Genomic DNA, 14,861 nt, shown 5'->3' with positions numbered 1-14,861 from the left:
CAAGAGTACAGCAAACGCGATAGCGTCAGGACTCCGCGGAGCAAAGCTCGCCACAGCGCTCCTCTCCACGCCTCGCCCATCATCACATCCCATCCCAGCGGCCCGGATTTGGACTCGACGCCGCGGCCAAATCTTTCGCGGCCGCGATCGCACACGCCAGGCAAGGAGTCCAACCCCAACCCCGAGATGGCGACGACAACCGCGGCGGCGCCGGCGGCCGGGTACGGCGCGGACGGCGTGTACCGCTCGCTGCGCCCGCCGGCGCGCATCCCGTCCGACCCGGGCCTCTCCGTCGCCGACCTCCTCCTGCGCCGCGCCGACGCGTGCCCGGACGCGCCCGCGCTGATCGACGCCGCCACGGGCCGCGCGCTCACCTTCGCCGGCCTCCGCTCCGCGGTGCTGACGACGGCCGTCGCGCTCGCCTCCCGCGCGGGCGTCCGCCCCGGCGACGCCGTGCTCCTCCTCGCGCCCAACTGCGTCCTCTACCCGGTCTGCTTCTTCGCGGTCACCGCCGCCGGCGCCGTCGCCAGCACCGCCAACCCGCTCTACACCCCGCGGGAGATCGCCAAGCAGGCGTCCGACGCCCGCGCCAAGCTCGTCGTCACCGTGGCCGAGCTGCTCCCCAAGGTCGCCGCCCTCCGCCTGCCCGTCATCCTCCTAGACGACGCCGCCCCTCCGGCGACGGCCGACGTGACAGTGACGCTCTACTCCGACCTCGTGTCCGGCGCGGACGAGTCGGCCTACCGCCGCCCGCCGACGAAGCAGGGCGACACGGCGGGGCTGCTCTACTCCTCCGGCACGACGGGGGAGAGCAAGGGCGTGGTCCTGACGCACCGCAACTTCATCGCGGCGGCGATGATGGTGACGTCGGACCAGGACGAGCGCGGGGAGCCGCCCAACGTGTTCCTCTGCTTCCTGCCCATGTTCCACGTCTTCGGCCTCTCCGTCCTCACCTTCGCGCAGCTGCAGCGGGGCAACGCCGTGGTGGTCATGTCGGGGTTCGCCATGGACTCCGTGATGAGGGCCGTGCAGCAGCACCGGGTGACGCACGTCTTCTGCGTGCCGCCGGTGATGATCGCGCTGGCCAAACACGGGCGGGCCGGCAAGCACGACCTCAGCTCGCTCAGGTTCATCGGCTCCGGCGCCGCGCCGCTCGGCAGGGACGTCATGGAGGCGGTGGCCAGGAACTTCCCCGACGCCGAGATCGTTCAGGTAACCAAACCTAACCAATCAGCCAGCCAGCTGCTCTGCACTTTTCATCTGCTGTTGTAGTGACAGAGAGTAGTCTTTTTGTTGTGCTTTTGTGGGGACTCAATCTCTCTGCTCTTGTCGCTTCCTTAGAAAGGCTATCTAATCAGGTGATTAAGACAGGGTTTCTGCTGACATGATTCCCTCCTTTTTATGGTGATTAGAGCTTGCGAGTACACAGCAGTATGCAAACAGCTAGATTTCCTATGCTTGATTTTGACGGTGGATTCCAATATTTTGTGAAGTAATGCACCATACAGTGCATAATGAATCGAATCTACAGAATACAGAAAACTGCATTGAACAAGTATCGGCATCAAAATCCCCTTATCGTGTTACAGCTTTTTTTTGTCTCAGATTACTGTTCGTTGATTTGTAACAATTCTGTACTGTTGCAACAGTGATGCCCAAAGTCAACTATGTGTTTTTAGAGCGAAATGACAAAGTCAACTATTCCTGTATCACTTACACGTCAGTACCACTCTTACCTTCCGAATCACGTTATTCTATAGATATAATACTATATTTTTGTTTATTTATTTATTATCTAAACTAGTATTACTTTTATCAGATACTCCCTCCATTCACAAATATAAGATGTTCTAACTTTTCTCTGAATCAGATGTATACAAACACATTTTAGTGTGTTTGTTTACTCATTTCAGTTTGTATGTAATTCACTTTGAAATATCCAAAAAATCTTATATTTGTGAATGTAGAAAGTACCTGATCACAGTTGTTTGCCTTTCGTATCATGCATTATGTAATATACCTATCTATCTATCTACAAATCTACAGGAAGATGTTTATTTTCAGATAACTGCGTAGAATCTCATGCTAGCAAATTCTGTAGGCAATTTCGAAACTATGCTGCTATGGTTCAGCGGTTTGCTACACGGCCCTCCTTATATGTAGTAATATGGCTTTATTCTCTCATGGTGATACCTGATTGATACCTGTAAACAGGCTTAAGTATTTCATATCTCAAGTTGTATTGCGCGTTGTGATTTTATGGTTCGCAGGGCTATGGTATGACTGAGACGTGTGGGATCATATCGCTTGAATACCCAGAAAAGGGACAAGCTCGTCAGTTCGGGTCAACTGGAACACTTGTCGTTGGAGTTGAAGCAAAAGTGGTTGACGTAGAGACGCAAAAACATCTACCACCAAGTCAACTAGGAGAAATCTGTATCCGGGGACCACAAATAATGGAAGGTAAAAATTCGAACATGTGCGTTAGGTTTTTGTTCTTCTTCCCTGCCTTTTGATACCAAACAAGCCATTATTCCATAGAACATACATATTTTGCTTGATCAAACATTACATACTTACCAAGCTCAATGTAAATGATATTAGTTATTACTAGATTGGAATTGTAGCCATTGGTAATGTCGTTGTGTTACAAAATGTGGTAAAAATTGATATTACCATTTCTTTCACGCATTATTAACATTGCATGGTTTATCAAGGCTAGTGATTTTTTCTTAATTGGAAACCCTAGTGACTATCAGGCATCCAGTACTATTTTATTTCTATATAATATTTTTTACTGGCAAGAAATCAACTAAATTTCCATGTATCCTGTCCTGAAGGGATTAGAAGGCCAGAAATTCTCCTTATATGAGTTGATTATTTGTAGGGTATTTCAACAATGTGGAGGCCACTGATTTTACAATCAAGCAAGGATGGTTGCATACTGGTGATCTTGGATACTTTGATGATGAAGGCCAGCTTTTTGTCGTTGATAGACTAAAAGAGCTGATTAAGTACAAAGGTTTCCAGGTAATTTTTTTTTGCAAAGTATTATTTAGTTTTCTAATGGTTGCTAGAGTCTTCGACTTGTGAACAGAGAGCGCTTTCTCAAGGACAGTTCTAGCAAGCCTCTGCAGGGCCCTTGCTTCTCCTTATGTTTGTTTCATATGTAGCCAACCATTACACTGATAGGGTGTGTGTAATATTGTCGAATGAATGACATATCGGAGTTATCCAGAGTTCACCACAAGCATATTCCTCAAAGTTTAAAAATAGCGGGCTATGCCATTTAGTGGCGGATCTGACAGAAGCTATGAAACGCTAAAACAGAGCTACAGCGAAGCTTGTCGTTTGTCTTAAATCATGAAATTTTTGTCACATATATTTGGCATACACATGTTCAGGCATAAAAAAACAGGCATTGATCAAGCATCCTAATTCAATAATAACTAAGTTTTGCATCAATGTATCATATATATCAGAAAACAATTGGGTAGATGGATGGCTTTGTGGAACTCACTTACGTCCCTCCTCTGGCTGCAGTGGCGCTAAATGACTCCAAATTTACTGCTATAGCGGGAAAAAGCGAGCTATTAACATCATTTTCAATTTAACGCTAAAAGTGCATAGCTTTAGCGGGAGGGTTCTCTAAAAGCTCTAGAGACACTATAGCAGGCTAATAAACTTTGATATTCGTACCTCTAGATAGGATAACACCACACCTGATCCAATGGGAGGAGTAATGTGTGACATTATTCATCATATACCTTAACACTATTTGTGTTGCAAATCTTAGCCTCCCATTTATTTATTTATTGGAAATCCTTCTTCTTCGCCTACCGAGCTTAAAGTTCACTAAAAGCCTTTTTTATTATTATTATCATCTTACCAAAAGCCAATTCATGTTAACTTAAGCAGTTGGGTTCTTGTTTACTGTCTGAATAGAAGCCTTGCTTTGCTCGTATCCAATCTAAGAATCATGATGGAAACCCGTCCTTTTGCGCTTTTTTTCTTGCTCGAACATACGTCATACTTTGTCCTCTGTACATAAACCCCTCTGATCTTTTGTTTGTTTAACTGGTAGATTGCACCTGCTGAGCTTGAAGGATTACTTCTATCTCATCCAGAGATTCTGGATGCCGTCGTTATCCCGTAAGTTGCCTCCTAAACGTTAAGTGATTCTAGCGGCTTTTGAGTATAAAATAATTCTTGCAGCCTTCTTGGTTTGGACTTCTTTTGTCTTCTGTTTCTTATCTCTTGATTGACTGGGAGCTCTGCTTGTTTCCAAGGTTCCCTGATGATGAAGCTGGGGAAGTTCCTATTGCCTATGTGGTGAGGTCACCTGCCAGTTCATTAACCGAAGTGGACGTCCAGAAATTTATCGCCAAGCAGGTGAGGCTGACTTCAAACCTTGCTAAATCGCGACATCAGATCAGAGTACCTCTACCTTATAAATTCCAAAATCAAATAGCAGCAGAACTTGTGGACGAGTCACCATCACTAGGATGAAAATACACACTTGAACAAGCAATGCTTTTTTTTTTGTTCTTTCACAACTGCATTCTAATCCAGCTTTAACTCTGATCTACATTTCAGGTCACGCACTACAAAAGACTGAGGCGGGTCACCTTCGTGGAGAGCGTGCCAAAGTCAGCCGCAGGCAAGATCTTGAGAAGAGAGCTCATTGCCCAGGTCAGATCGTCCAAGTTGTAGGAAAATCCGCTTCGAGATCGTGCTACATTTCCAAAAATCTACTACCATTGGGCGATGCCGAGGCTTAAAAATTCCTTTTGCCGGGGCATCGTTTTCGTTTATATGGCGCAACATAAATGTCAATCTCAACATTGTACAAAAGATTGTATGTGACAAGACCATTGTTCGAATGTACCGTGCATGACATCTATACAACGAATGAAGAACATGAATATCAATGAATAACGGCTATCTGTACAAGGAACGGATATGTGCCGAGTCCTGGAACTGGGTGCCCCAGTACTCATGATACGCCGCGGGATCGGCGGCCCCTGCAAAACGTAGAAAAAAACGTGCGTTGTGTTCAGGTTCAGCTGAAGAAGGGCAGGAGCAAAAACTGCGCCGAGGCAGTCTCGGACCACTTGGGAGTCTTGGAGAATGACCAGAATTTTAGCCGTTTACCTGTGTTTGCCGAGCCTGTCATCATCATCACCGTGCTCGGCGTCGCGCCTCCGAGGAATGGCGGGGACGGGGCTTCTTCCTCCTCCTCCTCCTCTCCTTGTCCCGGAGGTGGCGGCGGCAGTAGAAGCAGCGAAGGGTCGGCGTACATCATCTTGCCGTAGCCCCTCTCCAGCGTCCCCTTGTCAAACCAGAGCAAAAAGGTCCTGGAGATTGAACAACAATGGTTCAGGTGAAGCGCTGGTAGTAGCCAGTCAGTCACCTTCTGCACGGTAGCCTAAGATCGAAACCTAAGATGGAGAAATCAAGATCAACCATGCATGGCTTAGTATTATTACCTTGGAATAACATCGCCGCAGCGCTGCCATCGGAGATGCATTCTGCTTGCTGCTGGAGGTTGTGTAGCACTGAACCGCTCGGACGCGCATTTGACCTGCACGCACGAACATTGTTAGTCACATCACCATGATCATGATGATCCTCTCTGTTTGAAAGGGAGAGCAGAGACGGACTCCTGTTGCAGAGTGCATCATTGCATCATACCTGGATCCTGAGCGTGTCGAATCTCGCGTCGTCGAAGCGCGCCGACATGGCCAGGATGTTGGACCAGAGGATGTCGATCTTGACCAAGGCGTCGGCCCGGTGCAGCTGGAGCACGATCTTCTTGGGCTTCTTGTACTGGAACTTGGCCGCTATGTCGGCCTCGTCCCTTCGATCGATCTAGAAGATATGGCCATGAGCGAGTACATAGAAGGTAGTAACAATCAACAAAACAAGATAGCCAAGAAAGAAAGGAACGCAAAGAAACCAAGAGCATGCGATTCTATCGGTGTGCAGCCGGAGTATAGTTGAGTAATGAGTAGGAAGTATGAACCTTGCTGTCGCCGATTTGGAGCGCCCGCAGTCCCACCCGCGTCAGCCGTCGCTGGCCCTGATTCTTCCCCCCTGGCGCCCCCTCCTCCTCTGGGCCGGCGCCTCCGTCGTCGGGGGCGGGGTCGAGCGCGGCTCGCATGGACGTGATCAGACGCAGGAAGGGCTCCCGGATCTCGAGCCCCAGCCGCGGCGCCCTGGCCGGGCCGCCGTGCTGGTACTGGCACAGCCCGCCTGCTCCGTCGCCGTTCGTGCCGCCGGCGTGCTCCGACGGCGAGTCGGTGGAGTCCGTCATCTCGTCTGGCCGCCGGGGGGCGGTGCGGCGCCCGCGCATGGGGGGAGGAGGAGCGGGCGGGGGGAGGGGAGAAAAGCGGAAGCCTGCGTCGGCACGCGGGCGTAGACGTACGACGCGTTTGTAGCGCGGCCGGTGTCCGGCGGGCGCACGAGTCGCCGACTTGCCGTGCTGCCGGCCGCGCGCGCGCCCGTGCGTGTGTCTGTTGGGGCCGTTGCGAATTGGGATTGCGGTTGGTGCGGCTGCACTTTAGTGGGGCCGGGGTATATATAGGTACCGTGTGACGGGACGACACGTCCTGTGAAGCTTTCAGAATCTGATATTTACGTGCAAGTCCAAAAGGATGGCTGTCACCCTTAGATCTCGGATCCAATGGCTCACGAAAACCCGTATCATGGTAGCACCTAAACTCTTGTATCACCTGATATTTTCTCCACGTCCTGTGAAGCTAAACTCGATCGGACGAAGAGCTGGAGGTTGGTAAGCTCGTCTGGTCGTGGCCATCGCCAACCGAACTGATCTTGAGCTCTAAGACTTGAAGCTAGCTTCTTCACCTAGACCGTGTCCAGGCCAATGCGGGTCACCTCCACCACACAACCACGACTCCAAAACCGAGCGGATCAATGTACACTCTTAACGTCTAGAGGAGTCGGCAAGTGGGTTGTAGGACCTGACCACGCCCAGGAAAGAAGTCATGGAAGAATCGTCGACGATGTTGCATATTGCGCCCCGAATGCCCACGTCCTGAGAAACGCCCCATACCAAACACAACGTTCAACATCCCCATTCTAAACCGCGGACACCACGAGCAACTAAGACAATGGATTCATCAAGGGATCACCGCCGCCATCGTCAACCAGTACCCTCTTTCATGTACGGCTGGGTTATCGAATACAAAATGAGTTTGGACATAACCTTCCTTTCGGGATACTGGATTTATATTCTTATTAATTTTCTGGTGGGGCGCTAATAGCCGACACCAATGGAATATTTTTGGACCCTAAGGCTCACATTGATTCCGTCCTTTATTGAATAGACAGGTCCTCATGAGTTGGGTAAGCCTGTGCTCGGGAAAGAAAGGAGTAGGGAGGGATTGAGAGAACATTCATGGTGAAAAATGGAGGGGGGGAAAAGCATACTGTTCTTTGAAATTGTGGAATTTGACTCAATTAGAGCTATGGTTTGGCAAGTGAGAAGGATAAGTAGGAGTAGTAGGGGGAGCTGGACCGACCCTAGGTGAGTAAGCAAGTTGCTTCTACTTGCTCATCATAGACAACCAAATCCATTTGAGAGTTGTCTGATGTTAGTGTCCGTTTCATCTTCCTCGGTTTCTGTTTTCTTATTCAAGATCTTGCTTTTCATGGTTCTCATCCCTGCAAACTCGCGACACCGCTCGTCACACCTTGGGAATTGGTTTCACCCGAAGCTCGTCAGAGTGAACAGAAGATCCCATGTAAAAGTATCAGAACAAATGCTTCTAGAAATTAGTACATCTGAAATTTCTCGCACCACCTCATCAGGGAGAAAAAAAAAGATGCCAATCCAAATTAGGAATGCGATAGTGGGAGAAAGAGAGATCCGCGGAACCGGACCTCGGGTATTCTTAGTGTTTGAAGAGGGGCACCATCGTCCTATCCGATGAAACCTGACCGTTGCTATTGGTGAAAAAAAACTTGTGGTATTATGTATAGCATCACTCTAGAAAATTTTCTTGTTACTTTAGCCGATCTTAGGATATACTGTATGACATATCCAGGTGCTACCACAAGTAATCGGAAGCAGAGCCTTTAGTACGTGCAATTAATATGTGCTGCTGTGTTCCGTGGCCATTAGAGAGCAGTTTTGGATCTTTGATAGTGTGCTTGAGCGGATACCACACTGCTGTCTTGGATAGCTGGGAAACGTATAGTTGGCTCAGGTTGCAGCAACTGGATGTGCGCCGTGAAACCAAGACAATGGTTTTTCTAAAACACCCGGTTAATTTGTGCTATCCTTTTTGTCCTGACAGAAATTTAGGAGCACAGAAGAATTCAATAAGATGACGCAAATGTTCCTCATGATGGAAAAAATTGATCGGCCTTCGCCCAGTTTCGAGTATCACGGTTTCATAAGGGTATTTCTTTCACCAGGCTATGCATATTGCATACTGCATATTAAAAAAAAATACAGCATCAAGTTAAGTTGCAACCATACAAAAGGAAAAATAGTATAATTATGTGTGATGTCAGATTTTTGAATAGGCCATGCCAAAATCTGAGACTGAATTAGCACTAATAAAATCATTCAGAAGTTGCTCCAATGGCAAGATCAAAATTGGCGAAAACTGGTGGCAAAAGAAAAACAAAAAACTGAGTGCAAGATGGTCTTTTCCCTACTCCGTTTGGTCAAAACGGAGCATTGACTATACAGAGTGGCAGATTGTGAAGCATTGTTAAAAGCTAGAGTGGCAACGGTGGAATGTCAAATTTAAGAGTGGTATAGGGAAAACGGACAAGAGCTAGAGTGGCAACAACAAAATTTTCTGACCTTCAGTAAGTGATGCTAGCACACGCAGTGGCACAAGTGTCTAAAACCCTGAATTATTAATCAACATGTATATGCGTACGGTAATAAGAAGCAAGGTTGGTTGGTTGATGCAAAGCATCAACAGTAAGAAATTCATGATATTACATTTTAAACATCATCCAATGTTGCATAACATAATAAATAAACAAACTAGTACATTGAAGACAACAAAAACCCTACTTCTGAAAACATTCATCCATCACCTTAGGCTCGGTTTAGTGTTGCTACATTACATTGTGTTGACCTTGTATATTATAACTAAATAAATAGCCTCGAAAGCAGGACAGTGGCTTATTCATACGGTAAGTAGACAAATGCTTGTTGAAAACACCAGATTATGATAATTTACACCAGTATCAAATTCAGCCTTAGTGAGAAAGGCTTTAGCAATTCTAAGCCAACATACACGGATAATACATTAGCGTACATGGCTAAACTATATAAACACTTGACTAGAGAGTTTTCACAGTTAAATACATAAGCAACTTGCAGGGGGCAAGCAGTTCGTTAAAAAACAATGCCAAATGAGTTTCATACATTTCGACCACAAGTTTATCTATAATTTTACATGTCTACCTTTCTATCAGCTTCTCAAAGTAAAACACGTGAAAAGTCTAGCAGCGCAAATGCATGGGCCACCCTTACTCATACAAAGGAGAAATAAAGCAATGCATGATCCTGATGAGGATGCTGCCTAAATGCAATGAACAATTGACTAAGCTCAAACACATTTACTTTTCACTTGAAAGAATAATCATAGACTAGCAACATAACACCCATCGTGAAATTTCATCGCCAGTGCCCTTTTCACAATCTATGGATCATGGCACACAAGCAGCAACACTGCAAGGCATATCCCTGCATCTACCATTCCATCAGCATAATTCGATCAGAAAACAGTAGAACAATGCAACTCAATGAGACAGGCACCATTCATCACGCTATGATTTCGTCTGATCTCTTAATTATCACCACAACCTTAGCCTTACTCTGTGCACACAACTACGAAGGAACATGCATTTGGTCGAACACCTACCGTACAGACCGAAAACACCAAACAGGCCCGTACCACAATCGAGATACCAGCTTCCTTTCTCAGCTGAAGAGAAACAGAGTCAACTTACGGAGCCCGGAAGGGGGGAATTAACACGGAGGGTTTGGGTTCAGTCGCCGCATCATCTCATGACGTCGTCGGCAAGCGGGTCAAGCCACCCCTTCCGCGGCAGCCTCCGCCAGCGCCGCCGCTAGAAGCGCGACGAAGAGGATGAGGAGGGGGGCCAGAGCAACGACGAAGAGAATCTCAGCGGCGGATGTCCGCGCGCTTCTGGCAGCCGCGCGCCGCGCCGCCGCGAGCTCGGCGTCGAGGAGGCGCGCGTTCCGGAGGTCGAACTCCTGCGACGAGAGAAAGCGCGACGGTAAGACAGACGCGTCGGAGCTAAGCGTCGCGCATGCCACGGGGAAGCGGAGGAGGCGCGGCGTTCCGGGTTACCACGGAGGATGAGGTCCGGCGGGTCGTCGCCGTCGAGGGGGGTGGCTGGCGGAGGGAGGAGAGGACGAGAGACGCCCTGGAGCAGCGCAGCGCGAGGAGGAGGGCGCCGTCGGCCCCCTGCTTCTGCTTCTCCTTCTCCATGGGGGCTCCGCGCGGGCGGCTTCTAGAAGCTTCCTGAGGGTTCCGATGTTCTCTGCGGCGGATTGCGGAGGAAGGACGATAACGGCGTTGGCTTTTTCGAATGGAGAATTTGGGGGAGACGGATTGGTTTCTAGAGGCCTTCTTTAGGGGGGCGTAGAGGGGGAGCTGCTATGTGGCGCCCGCTGCGAGCGGTACACTCGGGCTGCTAACGCGCGCACTCATGGGCCGGCACAAGTAGGGCAGTTTTTTTTCTTGTTTAATTCTTTCTTTCCTTTTATTTATCGGGCGACGGGCGGATAATGAGAAAAGATCCGCTGCCTGCTAATGGACGTTGGATCTACCCACGTAAGCAGCCACTCTTTTGCAACAAAAGTGATGTTGCAGAAGGCCCTCTGCAACAGGATCGTTGTTGCAATCACCTTAAAGCGTTTAATTTTGTTGATCATTTACTACAGTAATTTTTGCAACATAGCTCATGTTATAGAAAACCTTTTGCAGCACCGGACATGTTGCGGAGAGCATTCTAATGGTAGTTGTGTGCAGCTCATCGGAGAAGCTCGCTGGAGAAGTTCTCCAGAGAAGCTTGCCGGCGTGCTTGCCGACGCCAAAGTGCCAGTGGCTTGCACACCTTCTAACAGAGCGCTCTCGCTAGAGAAGCTCATCGGCGTGCTAGTCAGCGGCGAGAGCTAGTGGTGGCAAGCAGCGCAGAGAGGCGGTGACTCGATGGAAGCTCGGGGCAGTCGGAGCAGCGCGGGAAGGCGGTGACTCGACAGGAGCTCGGGGCAGTCGGAGCAGCGCAGGGAGACGGTGACTCGACAGGAGCTCGGGAGGAGCGCCGCTGGCTTGCATGCGTTGTAACAACGTGTAGCTCGCCAGGGAAGCTTGTTGCGCGTGCTAGCTGGTGGCGACGGTCGAAGCAACGCAGGGAGGCGGCAACTCGACAGGAGCTCACAGTCGAAACAACGCGAGGAGGTGGCTACTCGACGGAAGCTCATGAAGAGCACGAGAGGCGACTTCTCTTAAGGATCCAGATCCCGCAACAGACCCATTGTTGCGATGAGAAAGATTGCAAGAACGAGCCAAATGCAAAAACTAGTGGTGGCGAACATGGGGCACGTCGTATGCAGAGAGGGCGGCGGCCACGGATCTACCCCCCCCCCCCCCCCCCCCCCGCCCCGATGATTTAAAGCATTTTCATCTTTTTTTTCTATTTCTCTTTTTTTCTGTGAAAATAACTAATAAGTTTAGAGATTGGTGAATTTTTTACAATCTAGTTATACAGAATCAACTTATCTTAATAATTTATTGATAATCAATTAAAGTGTTAAAATATGCAAGAAGGAGCCAAATGCAAAAAACTAGTGGTGACGGACATGGGGCACGTGGCATGCATAGAAGGGCAGCGGACACGGATCTGCGACCCCCCCTGATTTTAAGCATTTTCCTTTTTATTTCACCTTTTTTATTTCTCTATTTTTGCGTGTGAAAATAAATAATAAGTTTAGAGAACAATTAAACTTTTTCAATCTAGTTACACATAATCAACTTATCTTGTAATTTATATACAATCAATTAAAGTGTTAAAATATTCATGTGTTGTTAAAAAATTAATGAATAAAGAAACTAAAAAATATCCATGTATTTTTTAAATGTTCGTCCATTTAAAAAAATTCATGGTGTATTATAAAAGTGTCCATTGTGTATTACAAAATGTTTAACAACATTTGAAAAATGTTTATGACGTATTTAAAAAAACATTCCCGCTATAAAATCATTTCTCTTGTATTACCTTGCTGCTTCATTTTGAGCCAATAAAATTCATCATTTGTCTGAAAAAATAATTGTCTCCGGATTACTACTTTTTCAAGATTTATCTATAGCTGGTAGTACATGCATATACATGCGGCATGCCGATGGTGATGGAGAAGAGAGGAGCAAACGGAGGGAAGACACGGCCCCTTGCTATTATTAGACAGACCAGGAAGTCGAAAGTGACTGACAGCCACCCACTGATGCGCGCCCTGGCCGCGACGCGCGGGGCTCCTCGTTGACCGCCAGGGTATTAAACGCGGGCCGGCCGTGTGCTCCAGCACGGCAAGGCCTTGCTACACACCCGCGCACCTTGCTTGCATTGGATCCACAACCATGGACGCCTGTCGCCTGGTCCTCGCCCTCGGCCTCCTCGCGGCCGCCGCCGCGCCGCTGGCCTCCGCCGATCTCGCCCCCGACTTCTACAAGGAGTCCTGCCCGGACGCCGAGAAGATCGTCGCCGCCGTCATCGAGAAGAAAATGAAGGACGACCCCAGCACCGCCGCCGGCCTCCTCCGCCTCCTCTTCCACGACTGCTTCGCCAATGTACGCACGCCGCCCTCGTTTGGTTCTTTGATTAGTTAGGGTAGAGATTTGATTGGAATCCGTCCTTGATGGAGAGAAAATGTGGGTTGATCTGCCGCCTCTGCGTGCATGCATGCATGGGTGTTTTTATGTTATGTCAGGGGTGCGACGCGTCCATCCTCATCGACCCGCTGTCCAACCAAAGCTCCGAGAAGGAGGCCGGGCCCAACATCTCGGTGCGCGGCTACGAGATCATCGACGAGGCCAAGAAGGAGCTGGAGGCCAAGTGCCCCAACACGGTGTCCTGCGCCGACATCATCTCCCTCGCCACCCGCGACTCCGTGAAACTCTCCGGCGGCCCGGACTACGCGGTCCCCACGGGCCGCCGCGACTCGCTCGTCTCCAACCGCGAGGATTCCGACGACAACCTGCCCGGCCCGGACATCCCCGTGCCCCAGGTCACAGCCGACTTCGTGAAGGCCGGCTTCACCGCCGAGGAGATGGTGCTGCTGCTCGCCGGCGGCCACAGCATCGGCAAGGTCAGGTGCATCTTCATCGAGCCCGACGCCTCGCCCATGGAGCCGGGCTATCGCGCCAGCATCAGCAAGCTCTGCGACGGGCCCAACCGGGAACCGGGCTTCGTCAACATGGACCAGTCCAACCCCAACACCGTTGACAACTCCTTCTTCGCCAACGCCATCGCCGAGAAGATGCCGCTCACCATCGACCGCCTCCTCGCCATCGACGAGAAGACGGGGCCCATACTCAAGGACATGCTCAACAAGCCCAAAGAGGACTTCGCGTCGGCATTCGGCAAGGCCATGGAGAAGCTCACCGTGCTCAAGGCCATCACCGGCAAGGACGGCGAGGTCAGGAAGGCATGCAACGAGTTCAACAACCCCATGTCCAGCGACGGCCCCTCGGTCATACGGATCAGCTCCGTCGACCCTGAGGACCTGGACGGCTTGGCGGCCGGCAACAAGCAGGAGCAGGTGTCAAGCATCGTCTCGCAGGGGCACGAGGACGGACAGCCGGATGCCGCCGCCGGCAACGCGGACGCTAAGGCCGAGAAGCCCCACAAGAAGGCGTCCGGCAAGCACAAGCTCCGCAGCGACTAGAAGCAGTGCGCGTGAGCGCGTCACTGCCACACCGCGTACGTACGTAACTACGAGCTGTCGCCCCGCCCACCTCTCCGGCGACGCACGTAGGCCTCCATCCAGCAGCGTCTCCATCAAATTGATTAATTGCGCTTTGAATTACTCTTCTTCTTCCTCGCGGTACTCTCTTCCTTGATTGTAGAAGGAACGAGTGACGTACTACCATACTTCGGCTAGTTACTTAATGCTTGGTTGATTTTTTTCTTTCGAAACTAATATCGCGTCGAGTTTTTAACAGCGACCGTAGGGCTCCAGTTTGTCTTAATTTTTTGTTGTATTTGTTCTTGTAACCAAGTTTTTTTGGCTGGGTGCCGAATAATATTGTACCAGTTTTGTTTTTGGCTTCCTTTTATGCATAGTCATACATTGTGCAGTGTTCTTGTTTCGATGGATACACTTACTTTGTGTATTATTATGTTTTTTTTTCTTTAAAGATCCAGCTTTGGCTGGCTTCATTGACGATAAGCAGGAGGAGACATCTTGTTGGCTTGGGATGCAACTTCTTTTTTTAATGAAAAAACACAGATCTTTATTCATTTTCAATAACAATTACATCTTTTATGAAGAGTGGTACAATTTCACTCAAAGACTCTTCAAACCAGTCAAAAGTTGTAGAAAATTTAGCTAACTTAGCAAGTTCATGGGTTACCTTATTTGCTTCCCTATTACAGTGCTCGAATCTAGTAATGAGAAATTCATAAGCCAAAATGTAACAATCGTCAAACACTGCCGCCAATGTACTCGCCGTCTGTCCTCCGTTGCTCATGGTTTCAATGACCTCCAGGCTATCTGAGTTTATAGCAATACGGTTGCAACCCGTCCTTTGAGCAATGGATAGACCATATCTAAGCGCCAAAGTTTA

At 49.2% G+C, this 14,861-nt stretch overlaps 3 protein-coding genes across 4 annotated transcripts; 2 read left to right on the top strand and 1 right to left on the bottom strand.

Moving 5' to 3' along the window:
- Positions 1–4,931, top strand: LOC125552649 (4-coumarate--CoA ligase-like 1). Its single transcript, XM_048716280.1, has 6 exons — positions 1–1,212; positions 2,271–2,463; positions 2,888–3,030; positions 4,085–4,152; positions 4,290–4,392; positions 4,597–4,931. Exons 1-6 carry the CDS (start codon positions 187–189, stop codon positions 4,711–4,713), a joined length of 1,650 nt encoding a protein of 549 aa, XP_048572237.1. The 5' UTR covers positions 1–186; the 3' UTR covers positions 4,714–4,931.
- On the bottom strand, positions 4,887–10,636 carry LOC125552650. 2 transcript variants are annotated; one of them, XM_048716282.1, is made up of 6 exons: positions 10,368–10,636; positions 6,026–10,270; positions 5,695–5,871; positions 5,490–5,584; positions 5,155–5,357; positions 4,887–5,024 (listed from the first exon to the last, which is right to left on the bottom strand). In XM_048716282.1, the coding sequence occupies exons 2-6, from the start codon at positions 6,353–6,355 to the stop codon at positions 4,942–4,944; spliced, it is 888 nt and encodes a 295-aa protein (XP_048572239.1). In that variant the 5' UTR covers positions 6,356–10,270; positions 10,368–10,636; the 3' UTR covers positions 4,887–4,941. The 2 variants fall into 2 exon arrangements, with proteins under 2 accessions (XP_048572239.1, XP_048572238.1); XM_048716281.1 differs by lacking the exon at positions 4,887–5,024 and having other exon boundaries at positions 5,054–5,357.
- Positions 10,637–12,653: 2,017 nt separating this feature from the next.
- LOC125554130 (peroxidase 44-like) lies at positions 12,654–14,268 on the top strand. Its single transcript, XM_048717734.1, has 2 exons — positions 12,654–12,863; positions 13,004–14,268. Exons 1-2 carry the CDS (start codon positions 12,654–12,656, stop codon positions 13,958–13,960), a joined length of 1,167 nt encoding a protein of 388 aa, XP_048573691.1. The 3' UTR covers positions 13,961–14,268.
- The last annotated feature ends 593 nt before the right edge of the window (positions 14,269–14,861 follow it).

This window comes from Triticum urartu, chromosome 4, assembly GCF_003073215.2.
Source record: "Triticum urartu cultivar G1812 chromosome 4, Tu2.1, whole genome shotgun sequence".
Lineage (NCBI taxonomy): Eukaryota > Viridiplantae > Streptophyta > Magnoliopsida > Poales > Poaceae > Triticum > Triticum urartu.
This window is presented reverse-complemented; position numbering and strand designations above follow the sequence as displayed.